Raw genomic sequence first — 19,452 nt, 5'->3', positions numbered from 1 at the left:
GACCTAGCGAATCTGTCTATCTATGCTAGGAAGCGTGCTCCCACTTGCAGTGCAGCTGTACCCTTAGATCAATTGGACTCTGAGGACCATGATCAGAGGCGATGTGTAAAGGATTGCTAGTTGCACATTCATAACTGTGTTTGAGTCTAAGTTGTTATGTTTTGAGGAGGCTGGAGGAATGAAGATCAAACTTGTTTAGACTCCCTCATATTCACCTCTATGGTCTCTTTTCTTTGAAGAGAAGTGGTGATCCCTGATGAATCTACATGCCCTGGTGTTTAAGGGGGATAAATATGACATCAGATAGCAATTGTGCACTAAGGGTTCAGGGCTGCCACTCATAATAAATCCTTTCAGTGCATCCTAATGGAACATCTGAAGAAGTGGGGGTTTTTTTACTCACGAAAGCTTACGCCCAAATAAATGTGTTAGTCTTTAAAGCGCCACCGGACTCCTTGTTGTTTTTGTGGATACAGACTAACACGGCTACCCCTCTGATACCTAATGGAACATTCTCTTTTATATATAACACACTAACAACAACTATGACTCATTACCTACAACACATAATGGCTATTATGCCATCATACTCCTTGTTGAAAGAAAAATACATGCTCCTCTCACAAACAACCTCCTTTGCAACAGTCCCTGCTACTACTCTACTATCCCTAAATCCACATTAGTGTCATTGTGGCCAAAGAAAGGCTCTGTAATTGTATAGTATTTGATATTCAGAGGATACCAGCAAGTAACCCAGATAAAGTAACAACTTGCTTTTTACATATGGTACATTGCTGGGAGCCAGTACAGGTTGGACCCTTGTGTTGTAGCTGGTACAATTTTACAGGGGTTTGCAGGATTATGTATAGAATTTTGCTGGGTTTCTGCTGAATTACACTGTGCCTAGCACTTTACAAGGACAGCAGTGTATATATGCAGGAGTTGGGCATTTTTTCCAGCTAACAGCACTGTGTAAAAACAGTTCTTTTGGATAGTGATTTTTGTTTATCAGCCCATTATTCTTTGGAGTTATTTTAGCAGCTAACAGGCATACTTGAGAATTATGTGCATACATTGTGGTGGCCAACTAAGAAAACAGTTGTGTTTACTAGTGAGAAAATGCAAATACATCAAGATGGCTTCACATACAGTACTATTTACCATATGCCCCCAGCAATAATTCTGCTGACTTTGTAAATATGGATATTCTGTCTCTGATTATATTTACACTCTGCTATAAAATCATTGTCTACTATTTCAAAGACCTTGAGACCCGCAAGAAGAAGCGTGTATTTGCTTTCAGTACAGGATCTGTGGGACAGATTCTGCTCTCAAATCCACAGATGTACATCTGAAGTAACCCCAGCCAAGTCAGTGGAGTTATTCCTCTTAAAATTAGTGTGAGATTAGACTTTAGCCTTTAGAATTGTTTTCAAGCAAGATTTAACTTCAGATACAGTGGCCTTTGTTGGTTGAGGTGTCCTGGGAATTAGTCATAAAGCTAAACTCTGTTGGCAAATGCACGCTTGAATCTCCCCTTTAATAGTCCTAATGTATTTTGCATTTTGATGCAGCATCGTAAAAAGATAACATATTTCCATATTGTTACAACATGCAATGAAATGGCATCACCATGTGGTAAATGTTAGTTTCATATGCATTTGAGGGCAGAATGGGGTCCACATATATCTCTATATTTGTATATATATTTCCATCTTATATTCAATATAGTAAATTGCATATATCATTGAAGTTGTTCCAGACCATGAATTACCATAATATGTGATCTTTACTCAATTATTCAGAATCACATCAATTTATTAAATATTTCTCTTACACATCCTCGGCTATATATTGAATTGAAGAGGCTAACTATTGAATATTAAAATAAATAAAACCTGTGCTCAATGGCTCTTTCCCCCTTATAATTTTTGAGGCTCTGTTTTTAATCACAATCAACTTAAATAATTTATCACTCACCCACAATGGGTCTGAAACTGTGTTTAGTTTTGCATAATGATATATGCTCCCTCTGCGTCTACTCCAGCACCTCTTTAATCTTTAGCCAATTTTTATCTACAAGTTCCACTTGCTAACAAAAACTGCCAGCCTATTCTACTTAATAATATATTTCTCAGTTTATCAAATTTTCCTTTTTGAATGATTAATTTACCCACAACTGAATCTAAAAATCCTCCAACAGCTGACATTTGAAACCTTATTAAACTGCAATCATTATTACTGAAACCAGCCATAATAGTAGCTTCCCTTATTATAGCTTCCTTATTGTGTAAAATGAAAATCTCTAGCTGCCATGGTTTACCTCTTGTTTTTCAATCCGCTACACCGGATCCTACCTAACGTAAATGATTATACTAGGTGGGTAACTTAAAGGTGCCCTTCTGCAATACTGTTATGTTGGGGTCAGTAGAATAGAATCAGGATGCTGCAATCAACCCCCATGCTCATCCAGTTCATCCTTGGTGAATATTTGCAAGCGTTCTAAAATTATGTCCCTCGCTAATGCCTCTTTTGTGTCACTTTCTGTGATGATTCCAATAAAGTTTACTTTAGCAATATCTAGGAAACAGCGAATTCTAAGCAAATATTGCAGAATATTGGCAGAAAATAGCAGATGAAATCTAAGCAAAAGTATTCAACACTGGAAATCTGGTTTTAAGAGTTATGCTCATCTACCAGAAACATATCATGTGACCTGCATATCCAAACAAAACAGCTTGAATTTCAAATGGCAAATATTCACAACAAACTGCTCACGTATGAGCTACAAACCAAAAAATGTCCACAGCAACTATTCATAGAGTGATTTTGAATAGAGCACAAATTTTAGGAAAATCAGGTTTGTGTACAACTTGCGAACAAACAGATAAAATCCACTAGCCATTTGATTCTCTATGAATTTTACACATCTTATAAATAATAACACAAATTTGCTTTAGTGACCTTACCTATAAATGAAAGGAGCTACTGTGGCAGTGTTTGGGTGACTATATTGCTGTTGTTGAGGAAGTTGGACGATGCCATTTCCTGTGACTTGTCCACTGCTTGCAGCCATTGAAACAGAAAGAGCTGCAGAACCAGGGATCAGAGCTGGGCTAGATTCTTTTCCTTCAGAAGAAGCAAGATTACAGGAAGTGGAGGCTTTCTCATTAGCTTGTGATTTCGTTGTCGATTGAGACTGGTTGCCCTTTGTAGTCCTGAATTTTTCAGACTCTTTACTTCCTGCACACACAGGTGAAGCACTCTGCTTTGCTGTTGGTACCTTTGATCCAGGTTTTGGTATCCCACTAGAGGAGGGTATTAAACTTTCCTTCTTGGCTGCTGTAGTCTTGCTCCCCTTTGGGATCAAGCTTGCAATTTTTGAGCTCTTCTTTGTAGATGTTTCAGTGACCTGGTCCTTCTCTTCCTTTACTGTTTTCTCAGTGCAAACTTTATTTTTGTCCCTGTTCTTTTCCTCTTTGTCCTTTGGCTGTAGCAAAGACTTTTTATTGCTGAGATTTTTGCTTCCAGCTTTTGGCGGGGTTAGCTTAGGTGACACTTTAGGACTGCTACTGGTGGAGCCACCACTATTTAGTCCACTGCTAAAGCCGTCCATTTCACCACACTCCGAAAAGGTGTCATCCTCTCTTCCACTGTCATTGGGTCCTGAACTTGATGACAAGGGGGGTCTTAAAGCAGTCCTAGCATTAACCAGCTTGAACTTTTCCAGCATGGATTTCTGTCCAGATGAAGGGGGTTTCGCTCCTTCAGAAAGGGGTGGTTTGAGCCTGTCTGAAGATGGAGTAGGGGAGGTGGCGGGACTAGGCTGCTTCACGGACAGCATGGTAGAGGTGGCACTGTGTTTGACATTCATGGATTTGCTGCGCCAAGGCTTGCTGGCACTTGGGGAGGGTATGGCAGAGACCGGCTGCTGCCCAGTGCTGATGGGATGCTGCACATTTCCATTCATGCCTGCAGATGGGTGAGGGCCTTTTGGTGAATCTGTTAAAAAAAAAAAAAAGAGCGAGAATCATATATTTTGTGATGATAGAATTATTTTTCTTCCCCCGGCTCTAAAATAATATTGTAATTAGTTATACCTTTAAAAACACAGATACAACTGAGCTTTCAAAAACGGACGGAAAATGCAGTTTATACTAAACTTAGTTTATACACGGAAGGCTACAATTATGTATATGGCTTGCAAAACAAGAATGTTTTTGCTTCTCTGTCATGTTGTTTTAGAGTATCCATCTCTCAGAGCTGAGGAGAACATGGAAGCACAATGTAACTCTCACTTCTGAAACTAAAGCTCTTAATAATTAGAAGATTATAATCGTATCTTAATATTAGATCAAGAAAGCCTTCTAATCAGAAGATGTCCCAGATGGCAGTAAATTACCGAACACCTCAAATCACAGAATTGAGACACTGAGGGGGAAAGAGATGGATTTTGAAAGATAACAAAAGTTAAGATTTTCTTTTCTGGTTTTCAGGTAATATGACACTTACATTGAGAAACTTGTACTAGAGACAGTGGTCTGGGAAATACTGTTTCTGTTCCTACAAGCAAAAAAAGTCTAACACATATATCAACACTTCTCTGGGCCACTGCCCTGAAATGTCTAATTTAATTCTACCTTTTGGTCACCATATTTCTTTGCTAGAACTGATCACAGAGGTTTGATTACAGTGTATTTTCCAGGACAGGAGAAAATATATCAGAATTCTTCACTGTTGACAGTGCTTGATAGCAGTAGAAGCAGTTGCTAGCTCTGCAACAGCACAACACTGACAGTTATTTAGGGTCTGATTCTTATTTGTGTTAATGACTAGATCCACAAAGGAGATTTAAGTTCAGTGTTGTAATACCTAATTTCAGGCACCCTGCTGCATAGTGGAATCCGCAGCCCTATGATAGACACCCAGACTCCCTCCTATACATGAATTAGTGCCTAAGAATAAGATTCACAAAAGCTAACAAGTTGAGCAGAAAACTGCCTACACTACCCAATAGGAAATGCCAAGGAGAGAAGTGTGGCTCAAACTCCACCCCTCAAAGGGATTTAGGAGCCTACTTCCAGGCTGGAGGGAAGCACCTCCCTCCACCCAGGATTCAGAGCCATGAACCCTCTCCTGGAGTTAGGCACCTAAGTCAGGTCAACCCTTTTTTGCCAAAAACAAGGATGGGGAGTCAGTGGCCTTATACCCCACAGCCCAGTGCATTCATCTCAGAAGTGGGAGACCTAGTTTCAAGGCTCTACTCTGACTCATGAAGAAGAGGGAGTTGAACTTGGGTGTTTCCCAGGCTGGGTGTGTGCACTAACACCCAGGCAACAGAATTTTTCGGACTGGGGGGCTCTCAGTCTTCCCTTTTGAAGCCGTTCCACTCTATAAAATAATTAAATATGGACAGGAGCAGAGGCTGGGTTCTGACTCTAACATCCCAAGGGAGTGCCCTACCCACTGGACAATAGGGTCATTCTCACTCTCTTTCTGGCCCAAGGGATTATTTATTTATACACAGTGAAACAGCTTCAAAAGGAGAGATAGGGAGACCCACTCCAGATTACCCCCTAGGCCAGTGGGTCTCCGACGTCCTGGGGGAGTGCTCTCACCACCAGGCTATTAGGTAGAAGGCAGCTTCAGCCTGGGTCCAAATCTAGTTGACATACTCTAATGTGACCTGAGTCCTACCAGACTGGATCCCACAGGCAAAGCAGGGGATGCCTAGTTTGTTAATCTTGCTGAGGGTTAGGTATGACGTAGGCACTGGATATCAAGACTCCAGCAGCCAGGCACATACCCATCGGCAGAAACCAAGTGTTTCTCTACACGAGCATTTAGTTCTCAGCAAGTTGGGGTGTGCATATCTTTTCCCCGCTAGCCTGTCTAGTGCTCACTGAAATGGGACTAAATCAGAATACATTAATGAACTGTTAATATGCATCAGCAGAGTCCATACAGACAGTTAGTCCAAGGCAGGTTGATTTCGGATAGATTCATGAATGCCTCAAATTTACTGTTCATGTAGACTCACCCTCATGTGTCTAGGGAAGGTAGGCAAATGCTGGGTTAAGCGGCAGCTGAACTGGGATTTTGAGAATCTCAATTTTGGACTTAGGTCCTAAAGTGTGAGGTAGACCACTAAACCCCTTTATAGATTAGTCCTAAAAACCATTTACACTGCCAGGGCAGGGCAAAAAGGCCTTAGTATAAATGAGAATCAAGCCCTCTGTGTAATAATCAATAGAGTTGAACATATTTTAAACTCTAACCATATTTTCCAACAAACAGCCTGTCTTCTTAAGCAAAACAGATTGAAGTATGAAAAACACATACATTGGGAATGAGCTCTTTTAAATTAAGCCCACATTGCTAAATGTGGGGGCCTGAGTAGTTGAGTGCTATTTGCTGGTTAACATTACTCTGTGGCATCAGAGAAATGACGTGTTAACGGTGATTAAATCCATTAAAACTCCAATTATGTTCTCTAAATTATTGTGAATAATTGTATTAGCTCAGATGATGATTCAAGTTACTGTGTTTTGTATGAATCACAGAACACCAGGAAGGCTACTGAAAGGATGCTTAGGTGTGTCCATATTATTCAGTGTCAATTTCAGAGTGGCAGATACATCTGAGGCATGACTACAAAACGTCCACTTGAAATACTATTCATGTCTTACCAAAACTGCACTTAAAGCTTTATTGGAAACGTGAGCCCAAGGACCAATAATCTAAATATTATAGTTAGTGAGAAAGGGCACTAGTAGCATTTCTCCTTTGAATGCTAAGCCAGGGCTATTTACAATTCCATTTCTTGCACTATAAGTTCTATAAATGAAAGCAGGTTACCCGCTCATAAGCAGGGCCGGCTCTAGCTATTTCGCTGCCCCAAGCATGGCGGCACTCTGCGGGGAGCACTCTGCCGCTCGCCGGTCCCGCGGCTCCGGTGGACCTCCCACAGGCGTGCTCCATCGGAGCCAACTGCCGCCCTCCTAGCAACCAGCAGAGTGCCCCTCGCAGCATGCCGCCCCAAGCACGCGCTTGGCGTGCTGGAGCCTGGAGCTGGCCCTGCTCATAAGAAGGAGTAGAGGCTTGTAAGTATCCTGGGAGAGGGGCCCTAACTTTTCTTTAACAAAACCAAAATATACCAGTATTGACCCAGACTGCACGTGTATCATAACAATAGGCACCATAGATCCACAAAATCTGTTTCTTCCTAACATAAATACAGTATTAGTTAAGGTCAAGAATCCAGATCCTAGTGATGCCATCTATCAGGTCAACTATCTCCATCTTAAACAGATGCTCTGTCTATCTTAGTGTTTCTAGCACTCGCCACCATAACATGCAGGCCCTGCCCAGATGAATTAGCTCTGCATGCCTATGCCCACAATGGACTTCACAGATGATTCTGCTTTTTATCCTTCCCAGGTTATAGGAAGCTCTGTAGGATTTAGTTACTGTGAGAAAACTTCAGCAAATAGATGGGTCTTACAGTGGTCTTTAAAATAGGTCAGACTTTTTCTCATTCTAATCTCGTCTGGTAGCTCATCCCATAACTGGGAATGCTTTGAGACAGATCCTTGCCTTTTAGTGGCATGAAGCAGTCTACTGAGCCACCTCCTTCCCAGCCACCAGTGCAAAGGTTGTGGTTGGGCCTCTAAGATTTTCTGGTGAGCCCCAACTGCTGGGGCAGAGCCTAGGGGCTGTGGATTGCTGGCATAGATTATAGCAAGATTCAGGCTTCTTTAATTTATTCCAGGGATCGGTCTGGTGGCTGATGGCCCAGGATGGGAGGGGAGCAAAGACTCCTTTGCATTCACATCTGGACATGCACTGAGCACTCATTGATTATACATGAGGCTTGGGGCCTTTATTTCCAGTTTTCATGTACTTCATCATTAAAAGTGTTAAAAATATATGCAGACTATATATAACAATATATAAGTCCACTACATTCTGGTGTGTTAACTCTGATATTCAGGTATCTCTGTAGGCTACCAGTTTTAACTTGTGTTCATTTACTTACAAAAAGTACTGATTTAAAAAAAAACACACAAAACCAACTCCCCCTTACCATATCTCCTATGGAGCAATATTAAGCTTGTGTAATGAAAAGACAGTAGTAAACAAAGAAAAAATTACTTTTTGGCATTTCCTCAATAATTTATTGTGCTGTATACACAGCAAGTACCCACAGGTGCCTTGGAATCACTGCTTCATAACACATATATCACAAATTGTAATCAGCGCCAGATAAGTTACAGATGGACTGAGAGCTTTAATTTGGCTCTTAATCTTTAATTTAAATCACACCCTTAATGTTCCTTAAAGAGAGTTGTTTCTGTGCCCAAGCGTATTATCGATAGGGATATAGGATGGGGAGTCAGTGGCCTTATACCCCATAGCCCAGTGCATTCATCTCAGAAGTGGGAGACCTAGTTTCAAGGCTCTACTCTGACTCACGAAGAAGAGGGAGTTGAACTTGGGTGCTTCCCAGGCTGGGTGTGTGCACTGACACCCAGGCAATAGAATTTTCCGGACTGGGGGGGCTCTCAGTCTTCTCTGTTGAAGCTGTTCCACTCTATAAAATAATTAAATATGGACAGGAACAGAGGCTGGGTTCTGACTCTAACTTCCCAAGGGAGTGCCCTACCCACAGGACAATAGGGTCATTCTCACTCTCTTTCGATAGTTCATTGTACAATTAATAAAGTGGAATAAAAAGATTTGTTTCCTGATACAGAATGACCTTGTCTCCCAACCTAAATGCATTCCTTGAACCTGCAGATCTGTTAGTGTGCTGTGCACATTCAGTTCGACTCAGCTATTTATTATATGACATCTGTCCTCACCTTGTGGTAATTTTGATACAGAGTAAATCCGAACAAAATATATCTGTGTATTTCATTTTTACATTTTAGTTTTACATCTTAAATCTGTAAGTCACCAGCTTATAAGAGTGGAAAGAGGTTTCGATTATTATAGCATAGGCACACTAACTTTTCTTCAACAACAACATAAATCAATATTTCCAGCAAGTTGATTCAGACTGCATATATGTAGGCTTGGCAGAATTCAATTTTTTAAAAATAATTTTGATGGAGTATATTTATTTTTAAGCTTTTTTTTCAATTTTTATCCATTCAAATGTTCACAGATAGGTGTAATTATGGGGGGACAAGCAATAATTATTTAATGACGATGTATGTTGAGATTCAAAAAGTTAAAGCTTTAAAACAAAAATTGTCAACATAACACATATGAATATACTAAGTAAATATCCTTAAAATCAAATTCTAAGAAGTTCTCAAGCAGCAATTGTCTTTCTTTGCCTGTCCATAAGGCCCTTCATTTTCAGTTTTCACAGATTTTTATTGAAAAATTCCCAGGTTTTACATAAGCTATTATTTGTGGGAGGGGGGTTGTTTGTCTGTTTTTACTGATTTCTATCACAATTCTGGACCACTCAAGTATATGAAAATACCAATTATGTGAAGAAAATCTAATACATCACATTAGGTAGATGTATTTATGTTAATAAAGAGTTAATATGAGGCTCTCTGTTAAAATAAACAATGTAATGGAAGATATACGTACACGTTCATGTGCATGCATATGTGCACACATTGTTAATGTGAAGCCCATGAAATAAACCATTAAACTGCTTTCACTTTTCTTTCTTCTCGCTATTTGTTGGGTTTTCCCCTTTTTTTTTTTTTTTGGTGCTTTAGTCCCCCAATGTTAACCGCAATATTTACCCAGAAAACTGTGAAATTAATTTATTGTACTGATTTTCACCTGCTTTTTTTTTTAAATAATAAACACTAATAAATTCCTGGGAAATTTTAAACAAAATAAAAACTGAAACCTTTTGTGAATTTCTGTTCTCATCATCAACAGAAACATGCTTTTGTCAGTTTGTGTATGTATGGTGAAATCAACATTTACCGACATTTATCGAAAAAAATCAAATCCTTCCAAGCCTGTACATATATCATGGCAATAGGCATCAGAGATACATGAAATAAGAAATTCTGTTTCCTTGTAACACAAATATTGTATTAGTTAAAGTCCAAAATCCAGATACTAGTGACACCACAGACAAATGTAAAAGTCCTTATGTAATTTACGTTGTACTCTGTCAGGCCAATGATCTCCATCTTAAACAGATGCTGTATAGTTGTATACCAGTAGTCCATCTTTATGGATAATGAAGTAGAATAAAAGGATTTGTTTCCTGATACTGAGTGATATATTTGTGTATTTAATTTTTACATTTTATTTTTATGTTTACATCTTAAACTTGTAAATCACCAACTCATATGGAAGTTTGCATATACAATTCAGTACAAATGACAGTTCAGTTGTTGCCTACATATAGGCTAATCAGAAACAGCCACTCACACAACTTTCTTCCTCCACTTACCTGCTCAGATTTTTCCTGCTAGGAGAACAATTATTATATGGTTGTGTAAAGGGACAGGGATATATGTATATAAGCATATATTACTGGATCAGGAGCATACACCAAGAAGAATGCTCTGACTCCTAAGCATAATCTTACAGTGGTTTTTTTTTGCTTTGAGAGACTTGGATTGGCGTAGTGAACTGCCATCCTGCACTACCTCTCCTATATGCAGACTTTCTGACAATAGCCAATGTCAGATTTGCCCTAAGGCATGTAACAAAATAATGGACACAAAATGAGACCAGGACAAACATACAGGCCTAATAACACTAATATAATAGAATCTCTCATGTAACGTTTCAGGACCAAAGCCTCAGTTGTAGCTTAGTTAGTGGCTTGTGAAATGTACAGGTATAGACATTTTCCCCACAAGCCCACAAAATGGCTGGGGAGCCACTCTGTGAAGGCTACTTCATCCCCTGGCTGAAATAGTTCTGTTCACCTTTAACGTGTGTCTACTGTAGGGCAGTATATTGCCACCTAAAAGAACTTCACACCACATAGAAGTGCATACTTCTGTACAGTCCTGGACCTTCTTTATGTGCTACAATCACACCTGTTCTATTGCCTTCATGGAGGTGAGGGACTGGATTTGCCCCTAAGTGCATGGCCAATTTGTCAGAATTGTACAGAATAAAAGCAGAGCGGAAATGTTGTTGTGAGTGGTGCAATGATGGTTCCAAAGATGCAATCTCACAATACATTTATGTATTTTGAAGAGAGAGAGGGTTAGTATCAAGTACCCTTAGAAATATTTTAAAGGGTGAGTGACTACACATAAAAAAAGGGAAAGTTAACAAGGGAGTCTGATGTGACAAGGGTTTTACAAGGTGTGTTTACTGACTAAAATTGGAGTGTTCTGTAAGAGTCAATATATGAGAAGGGAGATAAAAAAAACACACAACAAACCTTAAATTTAGCAAATGTCGTGCATATGACTGACCCCATTCAATTCAACTGGAGTTTTGTGAAAGGTTAGACAGCAGCTTAGACTAGCCAATAGGTTGTTGACAATGAAAATATGTGATCATAACCCATCACTTTCAAACCAGTTTGCCCATCCCACATGCTTACTGCTTCTTAGGAAAACCTCCACAGGAGAGCTACATATGCCTGCCCCCAAAATAGGTAACAATATCTTATGTTACAAACATTCATAGCCAGAAGTTCAGCATTTACCTTTATTAGGCATTTTTTTTAAGTATTAAGTGGGGTAATAGTCATATGACTCCGTTTCACTAAAGTGAAAATATTTCAGTTTAAACCCCACACCACACAAATAATTTAGGGGCAATAATCAAATTCCAAAAGTCTTTTTTTCAGCATGATGTGGTGAGAACATTAATCAGAACATTTGTTCTTTCCTACTCTCAACTGACAAAATTTATCTTTCCAATTCACGCAATGTTACACTGTACAGTCCTTCCACAGAATGAGTGCTATAGATGCAGTAGAACAGTGATTCTCAAAGTGTGGTAACTTGTAACATTGGTGGTAAGTGGGCTGCAGTCAAGTTGTACGAGGTTTAGTTTAAAGTATACTATCACTGACTGAAATTCTGAAGGTGGTACACCAAATACCGTCTGAGAATCACTGCAACAAGTTTATACTGGGGGTAAGTGTATAATGTTGCAGGGCTGTTCTTCCTAAGAAATGTGAGGGGAAATTAATCTAAATGACTTCATCTTTGTTATTTCAAAATGAAAGAATTATTTCTGTTATTTTCTTTTTTATTTATTCTTTCAGAAGCAGACATTCCATTAAGAGATATACTCTCACTGCAGCGGCAGCTCCAGGCACCAGCGCTCCAAGAGTGTGCCTTGGGCGACAAGCCATGGGGGGCAGCCTGCCAGTCCCTGTAAGGGCGGCAGTCAGGCAGCCTTCAGTGGCTTGCCTGCAGGAGGTCCACTGATCCCGCAGATTCGGTGGCAATTCGGCAGCGGATACGCTGAATCTGCGGGAGTGGGGACCTCCCGCAGGCGCATCGCCAAAGGCTGCCTGACTGCTGTGCTTGGGGCGGCAAAAAAGCTAGAGCCGCCCCTGTCTCACTGAAATCCCTCCAAAGGATGTAGCATCCAGAGAAGGGAAGAAAAGAAAAAGATCAGCTGACTGAGCCCATATGAGCCAACTCACTGCAGTCTCCTAGCATTGGCCTGTTTAGGTTTTTGATATGTCTTATGTACTCAGCACCCACATGTCTTAATCAATGCTACCATAAAGTAAACTCTAGCTCTGGCTGAATGAGTTTGTGGGTACACTCTGGCTCTAAGAAAGTCAATGGCAAAACTCCCATTGGCTTCAACAGGGTCGGGGGGAGGGGTTGCTCACGTGAATTATTCCTTATGGGATACACCCCTACTTATTTATAAGTTACAAATGAACCTCAAAAAGGGTCCAAGAACTGTCAAGTTGTGAGTAAAGGTTTGGTCCAGATCTGATTTTGGGTCCATTCTTGGTTGCATTGGAGCACGATTGGGCACTTGAATCTGTAAATGTATGTCCATCCCTGACAGTAACTGAGTTGGAAACCGTGTTAATTATACAATAACTGGAGTTTCAATTACCAATTCCTGATAACATGTACCGTGTAAATAACCTTGTGTAATGTATTCAAACTCATACAGCATATCTTGAGTCATACTAAAGAGAACTATGCACTACTATTGGTCTGAGCACAGGCCTGGCAGTCCGCAGCTCCTGAGTTCTGACGCCTACTCACACAATGACTTCCTTGTGCAAGACATTTAACTTTTCTGCCTCAGCTTATCTATCTGTAATACATACATATTTACCATACAGGAATGTTATCAGAATGGCCACTTATTATTTTGAAAGCACTATACAACTGGTTCTACTTGGGCTGCTAGCATTAATTTGTCTCGTTGTAGTGCCCGTGGCAAAGACAATGCATTAAAAATAGAGCTTTCAGTTCCCTATACTGTGTTGCTGTGGGGAAAAAAAAACTTTTCAAGTTACTTTAGTAGCAAGTGCTAAATATTATTATTTAATAGTAGTACTATTAGTAAGAACATTTGTTTCATAAATTTTTTCTATACATTAATGCCAGACAAGTTCCTAGATATGAAAAAGTTGCTACTTAAACTTGTCACAGAAACATTAAACAATATACACATCATGATAATTAACTTTAAAAACAGTTTGGTGCAGTTACTTTTCTCTTTGGGCAAGGAACTGATATGGTGGATTCTGACACACTTTTCTGCTTGTCCTTTTAGAATCTTAGATGAAATATTTTGCTATCTCAGCACTCACTATAGTTGTTTTCCCTCATTAACTTCTGCTTTTATATATATGTCTCTAAAATAAACTTGTACTTGGCTTATGATTTCATATCAAATCAATGTACTCAGATCTTTGCTGCTGTTATTTGAAGTAAGAAAAAAGGGCAGAGACAGAAAATTTGAAATATAGTACTCAGTAGTTATGCAACATTACGTTTTCTATATCCTGGAAAATGAATCAAATGATTATATACAAACAATGCAGTCCTTATCCTCTTGCAGGTGATGACTTCACTAAAAGTCTGATCAAGGTTCTCATTCTGTGCAGGGAAGAAATGGGAAAGTAAAGAAATCCATCACAGAAAAAGCCACATAAACGTGCATTGCAAGGCAAGCCTTAGCAGTCCAAAGACAGTTTGCAAGCAATGAGCTGAGAAAAACTGGTATCTACAACTATGGAAAAAAGTTTCCCACCTTTAATCATTCATTCCTCCATATGCTGTTGTTTCAACTGCAAACTTATGTCAAAATCACATAGCATTTCTAAAACCTAAACTATTGTACATACCTTCAACTCAAGCAGCCACACCTCCTACTGCATAAGTCCACTATAGTATTTGTGAACTATATACTGTCTGCTCAGTACATATCCTGTGCACTTTATGGATTTAGTCTGCACATCTTGCTATAAGCAAGCTGATGATAAAATAAAATCAACTACAGAGCTATCCAAAATACTCGTCCCTGATAGTAAAAATAACGAAATAACTATTGAAAGGATGGATTTATATCTTCAGATTCTGCTAGGGGCAAACCATGTTCATCAGAATTTTGCAGAAAAAAATCTGGATAGTTGCCTGTTGCTTAGATGAAGAACATTCACTGCATATTTGTTCCTCCCACAGACCCCAAGGATGCAAATGGGTATTATGCATATTGTATCATTTTCAACTATAGTCTAACACAGAGATATGAATAGAATGTCGTTCATTATACAGAGAAGAAAGGGGGCCTGGAGTATTTACACAACTCAGAATACTGAATTTTCAGATTCTTCTTCTTGAGATTAAGAATAAAGAGGGACATTTTCTAGAAAAACTGCTCCACAGGCCAGGGAGGAGATCAAGAAGTGATGGGGATGAAGAGGAGAATGAATTAAATCAGTAGATAGAATAGCAGCTTGTAATTAAAGATGAAGCAAAATATGAAATTTGAATTTTAACCTTTTCAATTTTTTCAGAAAATGGGTTTAAATTTGAATCCCCAGGTCCAAACTGACTTCTCAGATTATGTCCTGGTCTGAATATGCAACCCGAAGATTTTGATTCCACGAACTGCTGATTCCACAGAGGATCTGACCCAAAGCACACTGAGGTCAATGGGATTTGGATCAGACTCAATATTTCCCCCATGAAACATCAAGTCGCCTTTTACTTCAGCGAATCTCGTGAGATTTTCACCAATGGGGGTAAAAAGATTGCAATAACAGTTCACAAGATTTCAGTGCTGATTAGTCCAAACCCACATTTCAGCCCTGATTCAGCTATGAACCTGAACCTAAACTCAACACCACCTTCCTGGCCCATCTCTAACTATGATTTTTGTGTTACACATGGGATTGTTTCTTTTCTGCTTTCAGACTCTGGTGTTGTCTATAAACAGTTACTGGTGGTGCCTTTTCAACACTTACCTTTTTCATTGCTATTTGCATATTGTGGAGGCTTGTTTTTGTCAATGCTGTTAAAGCTCTGACTTCTCCGATTTAAATTAGAAGCTCCCTGGACCTTGGTACTGCTGCCTGCAGCTGGCACCCTTGAGGGCCCTGGAAGCCTAGAACAGTATAATCATAAATTACTTTGGTTGTACAAGATGCAAACATATGGAACGCACACTTTGTCAAGTATCAGACCAAAGTATGGAACCAGTAAATGAATACAATTATTTCACATAATGACTATGAATGACAGGAACCAAGTTAGCTAGATTTAACAGGGTCAATGAAAATAAAAGTTAACCCTAACACACACAAAGGGGGAAAAGATGTTTTATAGCATCACAGGAAACATAAAGATGCTTTGCATTTTCCATTAACATTGCTAAAACAGATTCACCCACATATACTATAAAACAGTCTAATATTTTACTTAAATATATCACAGTCTGTTTTCTGGAGTAAATACAACAAAATTGACTAGAGAACATAACAATAAAATATTTTGAAGAAATACCCCAAATGCTCGTAATCTGGTAAATACTGTAGTTAATTGTATTTATAGCACAATAACTAGACTGTTACTAATCCACTGCACTCAAATACATTTTGAATAGCTATTGGCTCTAGCTCTAACTATATTTCACATTGGGCTGCATATTTATTATCTCAAATGCAGAATGCTGAAAATAAATATTCTGAGGTAGATATTGCAGATGTATGTATGCCCTATATAAGAATATCATGCAGACTATACAGTTCATTTGTTACTATTTGCTGCCACCATCTGAGCCTTACTGTGTAGTAGTGTTATGAAAAAAAATTAGGAGCCATTGTCTGTAGCATGTATAAAGCATCATTGTATTTTGCTTGATTCAGTTCTCTGGCATATGATTATTTAAAATAAGTCTACTTCAAATTTTCTCCATCACCACTGTAAATACAACTCCCCCTGTCCCTTTTATACAACACATAATAAAATACTCAGATCATCAACAGACTTTTGCAACAGGGATATAATACCCATATTCGGTTACTGATGGACTGCAAACGTGATGAGTAATTTCAAAGACTTTGCTAACAACAGCATGAATTATTGTAGAGTTCTCAAATGATACTAGTGTCATCATATGATGCATCATGAAAGGGCAATAGCTGGAGAAAGGAAAGAAATGACATTATAAAGGACTCCAAAACGTCAGATTTTTATAAATGTTTTGCTTAACACATTGGTATATCAAAAATGTTGAAATCATTTTTACTGATTTAAGCCTCAGAGAGCTAATCCATTCATTATTTTTATGGCTCATTCTGGCTGCCAGCCTGCCCCACTAGTCTCTGTGCTGAGACCAGAGCAGACTGTCTCTACAGCTGTATGCATTCTAACCTTTACCATGACCCATGAATTCTAGTGATCTTCTGTTCCCTGAAGAATGCGCTAAAACAAACTTAAAAATCCATTTGCTTTCTCTCATTACCCTAATTTGACAGGCAGTCAGAGCCTTGAGATCATTTGTCAAAGGTAATGAGAGAAAAAAAAAAAAAGGCAACGAGAAGGCATGAGCAACACTGGAAATTCATCTGTTCTATTAAAATGTAAAGTATTTAACTGTATATTTTACATGCCAGAATCCTCGAACTTGCAGCCATAAGCATATTATACGGGAGGTCACTTGCTCTACATACTTTCCAATTTACTTCATTTACCGTCATTAATTGAACTCAGTTTTCAAATTGCCCTTGCAGAATCATTTTAAGCAACCAAGGAAATGCAAAGTAGGAAATAACAGATAAGGGACAAGTCACATACCTCTAATCAGGGCCTTGGCAACACTGTCATAGATTTAAAGTATTAGAAAATAAAACTGTTAGCCTACACATGCTGAATGGTGGACAAGACAGTCGTGTCAGCAATAAATGAGACTGAAGACCTATGATCACAGGCATAAAGCAACTACACTCTGGAATGGCTCATTGCAAGCTATCACCAGTCACTCAGATTGTATTAGTGCACCACATTATGAAATGCAAGCTTTATTGTGGATTACATTATTTATAGTTCATTGTTCTCAGCAATGAACTGTACAGCAAACAGTGTGATTAATAAAGGCATTGCTTATCATAAACACAAACTTACAACAGAAAGAGGGACTTTTCTTTCTAAAATCTGTTTGTGGATTTTAATGGTCATGAAAGTGAAAGATGAGCTGCACTGGCTCCAGTGGACAACAAGACAGGCAGGGAAAGTGTGAGTTTCTGCACACAGCTCTGTCAAATACACTTCAAGCTTTAGCTTTAGCTGAGGTCTCCAAATCCAAGTATCTCATGAAGAGGGGCTTAGCTCTGCTACTCCAGGGACAGCAGACACAGCCCATGACTGTTTGTCTGCTACATTTTGCTCCTCTGCTCTGGAATTTAGGGTTGCCAACCCTCCTGGATTGTCCTGGAGTCTCCAGGAACTAAAGATTAATCTTTAAAGACTATGACATGTACTGAAGTTTCCAGGAATATGTCCTGCCAAAATTGACAACCCTATATGAACTAGACTTGTGTGATGATTTTGTGATGTGGACACAGGGTGCTTTGGGAGCTAGAACGGCCTTCCAAACACATTTTCACTTGTGACCCATAGAAGAAGTTGAGTCAAAAGCTTTACTAAATCCCTAAGCTTTCTAACCCCTCACATCTGATAATTTACATGCAGGACACAAAGATGCAGGATACATAACAATCAGAAATATGGCTAATGGTATTATATAAATCTGCTTTTGCCAGTCAGGTGCAAGGCTTTCCCATGACAAAGCTCCGTGGTACAAAACTTGCATGATTACACATTGCAATGTTTACTTATGTCCAAAGAATAAAATACCAATGGGCACTGACTCAGTTGAGTATCACTAATAAGCAATAAATGAGAGATATTAACTGACCTAGAAGTCTTTTTTTGACTGGTTGCAATTCCACTGTGATTAGACTGAGTTGCATATCTGGCTCTCAGACTGTATGAGAAGAAACAGAGAAATTGAATTAAAGAATTTTTGAACACATATAGAAAGCACACACTTACCAGCAAACTATGAGTTAATGTAATGCAAGCTGAACATGTACAGAAAACCCAAATTAATCAGCAAAGAATGAATTAATGTGCAGATTATGAGTAATGCAATGTACAGATTATGAAATAATGGGCAGTGCTGTAATTTGCCTCACTCAGCAGAACATATTAACGTTTAGGTATAGACAGTTTGGGAAAAATTTCAGAATGGCCAAGTTTCAGTACTGGTAGTGCAATCTGCAACTGCAAAATCTGTGTTTGAGTTTTTGCGCCCGCAAAAAGAACTGCAGGCAAATATGTAAGTACTTTTGCCTCCAGCTACCTAATCTGGATCTGCAATTAGGTAGTTAGAGGAGAACCAACATTCCGATTTGCAGCTACATACCCAGCGTGAACACAAAATGCAGATATAAATTGAACCCACCAAAGGAAACGCATCTGAAGAAGTGGATTTTTTACCCACGAAAGCTTATGCCCAAATAAATGTTAGTCTTTAAGGTGCCACCAGACTCCTCGTTGTTTTTGTGGATACAGACTAACATGGCTACCCCTCTGATACTTGACACCAAAGGAAAGATACCCTGCTGATAAATGTAGCCATATAGAAGTGTTCACCAATGTTTTCTGTCATTATCACTCAAGCTAATTGTAACAAAGTGCATTGCTCAGACAGATGTTTTAACAGGCGACTCCTGCTATTTATTTAGGTTTCCTGTTACATTCCATAGAGACTTACATCTTAGCCTCTTAAAGCATGCAGAGGGCATTTTTGCAATACAAGGCATGTCTGTACTAGGGGATTACTACAGAACCCTGTTGGAAGGCCAGACATGTGTCCCATCAAGCAGGAGATGCCTGGTGCTGAATCTCTGTTGCCTTATGGCCAGTTTATGCCACTCCCTAGTGCAGTGTGGCTCTACACGAGTGGGTCTCCCAGCAGTTTGCATGAGGAGTTTGTCTGCGG

The 19,452-nt window shown here is 39.2% G+C and overlaps 1 protein-coding gene across 9 annotated transcripts in view; it reads right to left on the bottom strand.

Moving 5' to 3' along the window:
- NAV3 (neuron navigator 3) overlaps nt 1-19,452 on the bottom strand; it is an 859,499-nt gene that overhangs the window by 183,203 nt on the left and 656,844 nt on the right. For 8 of the 9 annotated variants that reach the window (XM_075066761.1, XM_075066765.1, XM_032798953.2 and 5 more), the window contains 3 exons: nt 18,364-18,432; nt 15,413-15,552; nt 2,970-4,002 (listed from right to left, as the gene is read on the bottom strand). In XM_075066761.1, the coding sequence (XP_074922862.1) occupies nt 2,970-4,002; nt 15,413-15,552; nt 18,364-18,432 (1,242 nt within the window). The remainder of the gene's footprint in view (nt 1-2,969; nt 4,003-15,412; nt 15,553-18,363; nt 18,433-19,452) is intronic. The other variant, XM_032798950.2, reaches the window with a different exon arrangement.

Source organism: Chelonoidis abingdonii, chromosome 1, assembly GCF_003597395.2.
Source record: "Chelonoidis abingdonii isolate Lonesome George chromosome 1, CheloAbing_2.0, whole genome shotgun sequence".
NCBI lineage: Eukaryota > Metazoa > Chordata > Testudines > Testudinidae > Chelonoidis > Chelonoidis abingdonii.
The sequence above is the reverse complement of the archived record's forward strand: the minus strand, read 5'-3'. Positions and strand labels throughout refer to the sequence as shown.